We start from the raw sequence: 10635 nt of genomic DNA, 5'->3' as shown, positions 1-10635 counted from the left end.
CCTAACATCTATAATTAGAATTTCTTGTGCCTTTTTAAAGTTTTTCTTAACCTTTTATAGTATTTTTAAGAATAATATGTGCTACGTATAGAAAATATAGAAAACAAAGAAGGTAAAAAAAAATTCAAATATGAATGGCTTGTAACCACTGCTAACCTTACAGGTGCTGATTAGTAATCTTCTTGTGCCTGATGAGCAACTGCAAAACTCAGCATCTTAACACATCAGCCCTTTGCTCCCGTAGATCTACTGGCTAAGATGGTTTTGCTTCACGCTGTCAGTTGCCAGGACCAGAGAAAGGAATGGCTGGGACTTTTTCTAATAGTGATATAGCAGTTTTAGAAAGTGAGGCAGGTCTTATATGAGGTGTCATGGAAAGATCCTGTATTTACTTAAATTATAAGTGTAAGTTATAACAATATGCATATTGTATGTACAATATGCATATTGTATGCATATGTAAGTGTAACAATATGCATATTGTTACCTATGTATGCCTAAACTCTATATTTTTACAGTACATCTATACACGAGAAAGTCCCAAATCAGCTTTAAAATGACACACAGCAGACTGTTCGTTGTGGTTACTTTTGAAAATGGGGTTGAAATTTGGAGAAATGTTATGGGGGAGGGGGCAGACTATGACCTGTGTTAGAACTTTGTATAACAAGAATATATACACTACTAATAGCTTTGTGTAATGACGAAGTTTGGTCTCATGACAAATGTTTAAATGAGCCTAACAAAAGAAAAAACTGTTGTGTTTTACTCAGAGACTCACTGCTGTCAGGTGACCAGGGATCCAGGCTGTCTCCATCATCACATGGGCTCCCCATGTTTGCCGCTGAATAGAAGAGAGAGCATGGAAGTGGCATACTGGCTGTCTTGTGCCTTGGCCTGGAGGGGACAAACATGCTTCTACTCATACATCCATGGTAGGGGTTAGTCAAATGACCCTTCTTAACTATAAGTGAACTGGGAATGGAATCACTCCTACCAAATTGTAGGTGCTCAATTAAGAGCACCCTGTAAATCTTCCCTATAAATCTTAGCAGGGAGGGCGCACCCCTTATCCCTCAATAGCATCCTTTGGCATAGCCATTTATAATAACCTATAAAATCTCAGTAGGCTGAGAATTTTCTCCTACCTTTTGAAGCATGATCAAAATCATGACTAACCACCATATGACTCGTGACTGAGCTTGTTTGAACACTGGAACAGGTGCCATTAAGCATACTGTGAAAACAGCATTTCCCTGAGACAGATACAGACAAGATTCCCTGGAAGAATGGTGAATTCTTTTTCCTTTTTATTGAAAGTCAGCATGTCTGCTAAGGACTCCAAGATGGGTTTTAAAAATTCACCCCCAGTAAACATTTACTTACACAGTGATTTCCTCGGTCCTTCCTCATCTACCACCTAGGAGGGAGGTTTGGGTTCTTGACCGCTTAGTTAACCTTACTCATCCGTGTGTGGATTCCATGGCCACATTCAAGTAAGATACTCCATCAAAACCCTACTGCAAATATCAGGTTGTTTCCTAAAAAAGTCCTCTCCAGCCTCAGAGTTCTAAACAAAGGCCCTGTAGATTTCATGCCGAATCAGAGTTTACATAATAGCTGATTTGGCAAATCACACACACACATATACTTTGAGTGAAGTGGAAGCACATAGGGGAGATAAGGAGGTGTCTAAACCTCACTGTCAGAATCAGTTGCAGTCTGAGAGAGGCCAGGGGGAGAGATGGAAGCTGTAGGAAGTTGGAATGCTCTGAGTCAGGGGAGGCTGAGGGACAGCAGCTGTCTCTTCCACCAGAATCAGGTGTATCCTCCAGAGGAGGACACAGAGGAGAGCTGGCCAGCAGGTCAGATCCTAGTTTGGACACAAAGGCCCAGCGGGGAAGTCCCAGTGGAGGGAGCTGTCATGCAGGAAAGTGCCAGGACTGGGGACTCCACACAAGTGCTGAGACCAGGGCAGAGCCAGCTCTCAAGGGACCCTGGGGTGAGGGGCAGGAGGATCCTAGGAAAATGAACCCCATGAACCCCCAAATTGTGTTTGATTTTCATTTGCACCTTCCTTCTTTAAACCTGCTTTTAGTACTTCGGCCACAGGGTCCTTCTTTCATTGCCTCAAAGCCATCACGGAATAGTGAGAAGAGAAAGGAATTGAGAGACAGAAGGTTGGCCTCAGGCTGCGAGGAGTGCTACAGCGTGTGCGCCAGAGGAATCAGACCGGGCTTTACCCCTGGTTCTGCCACTCCACCAACTTATGTGAACTTGAGAATATTTCAAGTTCTTCATCTGCCAAGTAGGTTGGAGAAGACCTGTCCTGTAGGACTGTTGGAACATATATAATGTATGTGAAGCACCTGGCACAGTGATTGGCAAATATTGGGTCTTTAATAAATGACAGTTATTATTATGCTTTTTTTCACACCAGAAGAAACTACCCTCATCTTTGGAAATTTTTTTTTTAACCCAGGAGATGTCAGAGACTGCAGTGCTACCTTCTTGAATGGCAGCTATGCCACTGAGAAGAACCCCCAAGTGTCCTGCTTCAGATAATTTATACATCACTGTTCTCACTTGCCCCTCTTCCTCATTGCTTTTTTTAAAAAAAGATTTTATTTACTTGTTTGACAGACAGAGATCACAAGTTGGCAGAGAGGCAGGCAGAGAGAGAGGAAGAGGCAGGCTTCCCGCTGAAGGGCTCTATCCCAGGATCCCGGGACCACAACCTAAGCCAAAGGCAGAGGCCCTAACCCACTGAGCCACCCAGGCACCCCCTCGTTGCTTTTTTTTTCCAAATTTGTCTTACATGTTGGAGTTCATCACACCATCATTCTTATATAAAAACTGCTCTTACACTCTAAAAATCTACATGCAGGGTCTTCTTTATCCCTAGCATCATCACTACTAACATACAACGTTCCAAAGATCAGATCCTCAATTAATGATAAAAATAAATGGAGCATGGAGCAAAGAATGTAATTTATTACTATTTAATTTTTTCTGCATTCCTGAATACGTTACGGACATTCAGGTATATATCCTTGAATTTTACAAAGAGAAAGAGAAAAGTGACTAGAACAAACCAATATTTAACTACATTTTTCTTTGTTTCTATTTTAAAACTACAGCTATATTTTTGCTAGTTCTTTCATATTTGCAAGAAAAATCCCCATTACAAGCCATATTATCTTGTTCTGGAACCCAAAGAAGCAGCAAGGATTTTAAAGTTTTATTACACAACACCAAAACTCTTACTCTTAAGAAAATCCCCATTCCAAAGCCATATTGTGTTATTCTGGAATCCAAAGAAGAGGCAAAGATTCTCAAGCTTTATTACACAACACCAAAACTCTAACTCTTAAGAAAAATCTCCATTCCAAAGCCGTATTATGTTGTTGTGGAACCCGAAGAAGATGTAAGGATTTTCTAGCTTCATTATACAACACCAAAACTCTTACTCTTAAATCTGATAAACAGCAATGTGTGATCTACGTCATTTATAAACTTGGATTCTAAATCTAAATAAACATTCTTCCTGAAAGGAACATTTGCAAGCTACCAATATACGACAGGAAAACAAAGAAGATATATATTATGGCCTCTCCAACCCCACCTTAGCCTCTCACTACTTAAAAGCTGGCAGCTCTCAACAACTACAAAGCAAAGAATCTGCCTCAGCCCTCTCTAGGGAGGAGAGGAGAGGCTGGACTTGACCTGGGAACGTGCACCGGCCTGGGTAGGAGAGGCAGCCGCAGCTGTGGCTCTGGCTCGGGCCCGCTCTTCCTCATCTCGCAGAGCCTCTTCGTAATGGAATGGGAAGGCGCTGGGGACGGTATCATGAACCTTGGCCAAAAACTCCAGGACTCTCATCTTGCTGGTCTCAGCGTGGGCTCTTGGGCCCCACAGGAACTCGAAGCGTGGAGGATCACTACCGGGTGCCTGGCGGTACTCCAGATACTTTTCCTGCACCAGATCTTGGGTGATGAGCTTCCTGGGGTCCCCAAAGACCGAATGCTTCCTGCCATCATAGATGCCCAAAATATTCAGGAATTCCCAGATATCCTTCTCAGAGGCTCGGTTGCCACTCAAGAAGATCACACTCAAAAGAGGCATGAGAAGCCCATTCTTAGGAAAGCCCCAGGCACTGCTCACACTGCCATCGGCAGTGAGGTCTAGGCTGCTGACCAGGATATAGGAGTGACCGCCGGGCTTGACTTCCTTTAATTCCAGGCCAAAGACCAGCTCCATGTGCTCAGAGGCTTTCCTGATGATCTCGGGAAAGTGCCCCTTGTACCTTTTGTGGATGATCTTCAGCATGTCTGACTTCAAAATGGGTGCCCCCATTGTATACTTTTCTAGCAGGAACTGCATCAACATCCCCACCTTCCTGGTTAGAAGATCTTTGTGAGCACTCTCAGGGGAAGTTGAGGCCTGAGGGGAATTTTTCTTTTTCTCAGCTTGGCTCTTGGCACCTACATTAGATCTTGGGCGTGAAACACCTGCAGTAGGAGAGCTAGTGGCTGGGGATCCCCGAGGCTCCTGAGAAGTGTCAGCAGCAGGGGGACTCGGGACAGTATCCCCAGAAACAGGAGAGTCGGAGGACTCTTCAACATTTGCTGCAGTGGCCTGAGTACCCTCAAGGCTCTGGGGCTCACCTTGGGCCTGGCGGCGTTTCTCACGAGCACGGAGCTTACTCTTCTGGCCCCGAGGCATGACTGGGTCAGGGACAGCAGGCACAAGAGTGAGCTGGAAGGCAGGAGATGCTGGTACCTGGAGCAGAGAAGATGAGAGTGTGAGCGCCTCAGCAGGAAGAGAACACCTTGGCTTTTAAGGAGCCACCTTTGCAGATTTCCATGAGAGCACAGTTCTAGGACCCAAAAACGCTGTTGCTCTTGTTCAGCCAGGTGTCCTGAGAACCCAGTGGAGGAAGACACAGTAATCCTAGGACTCCCAGGACTAACAGCGGGGTTGCCATCATGGGCTACTCTTCCTTTTTATTTTTTTAAAAAGTTTATTATTTGAGAGAGAGGGAGAGCAGAGTGAGAACACGAGTTGGGGGGAAAGGCAGAGAGAGAGAAGGAGAAGCAGACTCTCCACTCAGCAGGAAATCTGATTTGGGGCTCAATCCCAGAACGCTGGGATCACGACCTAAGTAGAAGGTAGACACTTAACCGACTGAGCCCCCAGGTGCCTTCGGCTACTCTTTCAATTGGGTATTGAGTGGTATCCCATTTCCTTACTCAAGATCTTCACCTTGACTCCAAAACCTTCCTGGGGCTCTGCCCTCTGCTGATCTGAGACCATGACCCTTAGACAAAGATGCTCACATTTCTAAGGCCTGAGTCAACAGCTAGAGTGAGCTGACAGGGGCTTATGCCTGCTAACAGCAGGGGTGAGACCCTTCAACCCCACTGTTCTGGAGGCAGTGGCTCCCTCAGACCTCATTCAGGGCTTTGAACTTGATTCCAGGTAGAATTCGGTATTCCTCCATTTAACTGAGTCTACAAGCCTTAAAGCAAAGGTTTCACCTCCCAGAGTACTAGAAAAGAAGTCACTGTGCTGCACATCTGGGTACCTCACTGGAGGACTCCCTGATACGAGAGCCAGGTACTGTTCTGCGCAGCTCCCTATTTTAAGGAGAGGGACCCTTATCAGCACTGAAAGTTCTACCTTTACTGTGGGGTCAGAACTTCTCGCTCGATCCATGGGGCTGCCTCCTTTAGATATAGGCTTTCTCTACCTGAATCACCCCCTAGACAAAAATGAGGGGTTACATCAGCCCTAATTACTCCAGGACATTCCTGAACCGACAGAGGAGTGGGGCGGCCCTCTTTAGACAAAGGCCCTCGCCTCCCTGAAGCAGCCTGGGTGGCAATGAGGACAACGGGATTGCTCGGCCGGCCAGTCCGCTGGGACCTCCCAGAGCCGGACCAAAGGGGCAGGTTCGGGGGCCAAACTTCCTTGTGGCGGGGGAGTGGCCTCTCCAGTTTCCACTCAGGGTTCCCACCTTAACTTTAGACCAGTCCGGGGAAACTGGCCGCCTCCGAAATAAACGCCGCACCCAGTGGTCGAGGTCCCGCCCAGAACGGAAGTCGGGTTATCCGCATCCGGGGGCGGGGTCACAGGGGTCTCCAAGGGCTATAAGCAGGGGCGGGGCTCCGTGGGACCCCAGTGTTTGCGGCTCCTCCCTCTGGTGGCCCAGCCTCACCAGCCCCCTGGGCCCTCACCCTCCTGAGTCCCTAGAGGGGAATCTCTGGTCCTGCCCCCCCACTCCTTTGGGGCTACTCCTTTCTGGACCGCACAAGCCTGATTGGGGGTCCGGGGGGGCACACACTCTGTGAGCCTTCCTCTTTAAGGGGAGATACATTTGCACTGAGGGTCCACACTTTACTCCAGCTATGGCCAAGACTTCTTCCTCTGCAGAGCTGGGACCCGTTCTGTTAGATAAGGCCATTCCTTCCTTGAGTCTCACTCATCAGGCAGAATAAGGGGACTCCTCGGTTAGAGCTCTTCCGGGTCCCCCAGGGCTAAGAATGGTACAGGATTCTATTTAGCCTCCTCTGCTTTGGGGTCCTCTCGTAACACTCTTAGCTTTCACATGAATTCTTGTTAGGGCCCAGGTCCCTCCCTCTGCAAAACTGAGGCAGCTTTCATTAAACGGAGGCCCTCACCTTCCTGAGACTTTCCAGGCTGAAATCAGCCTGACATCTCTGCTCAGGGCTTTCCAGGCATGACAGCATTGGAGATGTTGGGGGGGGGGTCTCCTTTTATGCTGTGGGTGCTGCTTTTGGGTCTTCATCTTGATAGATGGCTGATCCTATACCTTCTCTGTGCTTTCCTGTAGCTGCTCATCTTACCTGTAGGTCCTCCTTTCCTGAAAATTCTAAGTTGGAAATGAGGGTGAGCCTCATCTGATCATGGTCCTTGGGTGCCTCCAAGAACAGACAGCAGGGATGTGATGCTGTAGGACCTTGCTCTTCTGGCTGGGCCCTTCCATCATTTCTCACTCATGGTCTTCACCATATGTTTCACAGCATGGGCTTCCTTTTACTGAGCTAAGGACACCATCCTTAGGTCTTTTGATGACCCCAATATGTTGGGGTAGTTGTCTTCTCAGTATTCATTCATGGGGGTCCTCATCTTGGCCTGTCTCTTTATTAAAGGCTTCCTGGGAAACAACCTGTACCTGCAAACACTCCACCAGTTTCTCTGCTGCAAGTCTTGCCGAAAATGAGTCCATGTGCCAAGAGTGATATAAGATTAGGAAAATGCAGCATACATCAGGGAGCCCAAGACAGGTGTGGTGTCTGAGGAAAAGGAAAAAAAAAGCTGATCTATTTCTTCTCTTCACTTAGGGTAGCTCTAAAAGATTTATTTTTTACAGAGAAGGATGGAGCCAGATGATTTTGTGAGCCCCTGATCTTTGGAGGATAGCTGATTTTATACATGGAGATAATCATATTGTCACTGTCTCATTCTCTCCTTTATTCATATTTATTTTGGTATTCTTATTGCACTTATTATGTATGCCAATCCAATGTTTTGTTCATGTAGTCCTCCTTTTTATCTCTTGAGATACATTCTGGAGTGATAGAAGAAAGTGAATTAAGTGATCCATGGTCAGCCTCCGGCTGGGAGGAGTGGAGAAGTGTGATGTCTGGACAGAACAAGAGTCTATGCCTAGCTCTATCACTTATTCGCTCTATGAACTGGGTGCATTAGCAAGTTCTGTGGGCCTCAGGCTCTGCATCTGAGAAGTGGGTTTGTTAAATCCTGTCTTGCAGGGCCTGGTAGACCACGGTTAATGTACATAAAGCTCCTGGAAAGATGCCTGGAATGCACTGAGACTTTACACGATGCCTGTTATTACAATGGTTATGATTATTTTGACCCCAGAGGATACCACCCACCCTGATGGAATATTTGTTTTAATATAGGAGATATCAGAGAATATATGCCACTCTAAGACCTGGAACACCAAATCAGTCCAAAGTGCTTCTTACAGAAACACTAAAGTAAATTACCACCCCCCCATAAATCATATTTTGAGCATGGGGGGGGGTTTCTACCCGAATGCAACTCAAATCTCTAGAATTGGAGTCAAAGACTAAATCTTTCTTCTCAGCTGCCGTTTAATCCAAAGTACCCCATCTTCATTAATTTCACCATCATCTAAAATCTATACCTCCCTTAGTTTGCAGAATTAGAAGCTAAATAAAAAACAAAACAGAACAAAACAGTAACACTGAATTCGAATGCTCTTTTAATAAAATGGGTTCTGATTCCCCAGCTTACAGGAGAGAGTACCTGCCCAGTGGCTTCTGAGTTTCCAGCCTCAAAACAGTCCCACCCTTACGTCTCTGAAAGTCCCTGGAGATGACTCGCATAAAACACCTAGTCTGTGCTCTGTGTTCACCTGCACTGGGGACAGAACCATAGGACACGTTCCACCCATGCCCTGGGTGGAGATACTCTCCGATTTACTCACAATCCCCAAGTAACTGTTAAAGGTAATTTTCCATTCCAGACTCAAATCTCTCAACTCAGAGACCCACCACCTGGCTCACCAGTGCCACAGCCACTTTAGCCCACTCTACAGCTAACTTAAAATTACTTCCAATCATGGGCGCCTGTGTGGCTCAGTCAGTGGAATGTCTGCCTTTGGCTCAGGTCATGATCCCAGGGTCCCCAGATTGTGTCCTGCATCAGGATCCTTGCTCAGCAGGGAACCTGCTTCTCCCTCTGCCTGCTACTCCCCCTGCTTTTTCTCTCTCTCTCTCTCTCTCTCTCTCTCTCTCTGACAAACAAGTAAGTTTTTTAAAAAATTACTTCCCATTGCAGGGCTTTCAGCTGCCCAAAGGCTCCAACTGCCTTGCCTCGGGCATTTTCCACTAGAATACATCTGGAGTCCCCTTCCCTCCTTTTTACTCCCTATTTTTACTAGTCCTTTCTATCTTGGGGAGGATCTCACCACCTACATTATATGAGAACTGCTCTTAGACTCCACAGTCTTGTAGGCAGGGGCTGGGCCTATTTTTCTTATCATCTCCAGTACTAGCCAGGAGCTTTCCAAAGAGAAGGTGCTAAATTAATATTTGGGCAATTAAAGAATATTAAATTAAACATTACCTTGTTCTGAGTGACAAGAAATGATTCAAGGGTTCCTTTTACAAAATACTAAGATTCTTATTTTTCAACTTGAAGAAATGTTTCTCCAAGAAATGTATGACCCATGTCATTCATCAACTTGGATTCTTGAAGTTAAATAAACCTTTAATTGAATGGAAACTCATTTAAAATAGGAAGAAAATATACAACTCCAATTTATATGTTGTATAGGAACACAAGTATGTTACACATTGTGTTTCTATGAACCCTACCTGGGCCCTCCACTAGTTAGCCAACTGACTGCCTTGGTTAATGACAAAGCAAAGAATCTTCTTCAGCCCTCTCTAAGGAGGAGAAGAGTGGCTAGGCTGGGGAGGTGGCCTGGGTAGGTGCAGAGGTGTAGAGGTCACAGCTCTGCCTCAGGCTCTCTCCTCATCTCGCAGAAGCTCTTCATAATGGCACAGGAAAGCCACGGCCTTAGCGAAAACTCAAGGACTCTCATCTCGCCAGTCTCGGCGTGCGCTCTCAGGCCCCACAGGAACTCGTAGCGTGGAGGATCACTGTTGGTCACCTGCTGGTACTCCGGGTATGTTTCTTGCTCCAAATTTTCTGTGATGAGTTTCCTGGGCTCTCCAAAGATTAACTGCCTCATCTCAACACAGATTCCCAAACACATTTAGGAACTCCCAGACGTACTCCTCAGAGATGTGGTTGCCATTCAAGAAGATCACACCCAGGAGAGGCATGAGAAGCCCATTCCTAGGAAAGCCACAGGCTCTGCTCACACTGCCATCAGTGGTGAGGTCTAGGCTGCTGACCAGGGTAGTGGAGTGACTGCAGGGCTTGACTTCCCTTAATTCTAGGCCAAAGACCAGCTCCATGTCCTCAGAGATCCTCTTGAGGATCTCAGGCAAGTGCTCCCTGTACCTTTTGTTGACCACCCATCAGCAGTGCTGCCTGCATAATGGCCACCCTCACTGCCCGCTTCTCCAGCAAGAAGTGCGCTGACATGCTCATCGCCCTGGTTAGGGCATGTTTTGGTGAGCTCTTAGTGGGGGTTGGGGCTTCAGAGCAACTTGCACTTTCTCATTCTGACACCTTGTTCAGACCCCATGCATGAAATAGCTACAGAAGTAGTGAGAGTGGGTGGCGCCCTCTGAGGCTCTTAGCAATGCCAGCAATAAGGCAATCTGACGGAGCAGTCCCAGAACAGAGGAGGAGGGGGGGGGACTCTGCTGCAGTGGCCTAAACCCCCTCGAGATCCTGGGTCTTACCTCAGGCCTAGTGGCATTTCTTGTGTTGTTGAGTTTACTCTTCAGATACTGAGGAATGATGACTCCATGGTCGTGAACTGCAGGCTGGACAGTGGGTAATAAGGGCGCCTGGAGGAGGGACAATGGATGGTGTGTAAACCTACAGCAGGAACATTCCACCTTGGCTTTAACCTCTGCAGGTTTTCGTGAGGATACTCCCTGGAAACCTACAAGGCCCTCGTTCTCTCAGTCAGCCTGCTCT

General features: G+C 46.7%; 1 protein-coding gene across 1 annotated transcript; it reads right to left on the bottom strand.

Annotated features, from left to right (window-relative positions):
- Positions 1–3010: 3010 nt before the first annotated feature.
- LOC116583076 (melanoma-associated antigen B4-like) lies at positions 3011–6079 on the bottom strand. The gene is made up of 2 exons (XM_032331039.1): positions 6020–6079; positions 3011–4782 (listed from the first exon to the last, which is right to left on the bottom strand). Exon 2 carries the CDS (start codon positions 4723–4725, stop codon positions 3697–3699), a length of 1029 nt encoding a protein of 342 aa, XP_032186930.1. The 5' UTR covers positions 4726–4782; positions 6020–6079; the 3' UTR covers positions 3011–3696.
- Positions 6080–10635: the final 4556 nt, after the last annotated feature.

This window comes from Mustela erminea, chromosome X (genome assembly GCF_009829155.1).
Source record: "Mustela erminea isolate mMusErm1 chromosome X, mMusErm1.Pri, whole genome shotgun sequence".
NCBI classification, from domain to species: domain Eukaryota; kingdom Metazoa; phylum Chordata; class Mammalia; order Carnivora; family Mustelidae; genus Mustela; species Mustela erminea.
Note: the sequence above shows the minus strand (reverse complement) of the source record. Positions and strands in the feature narration are given on the sequence as shown.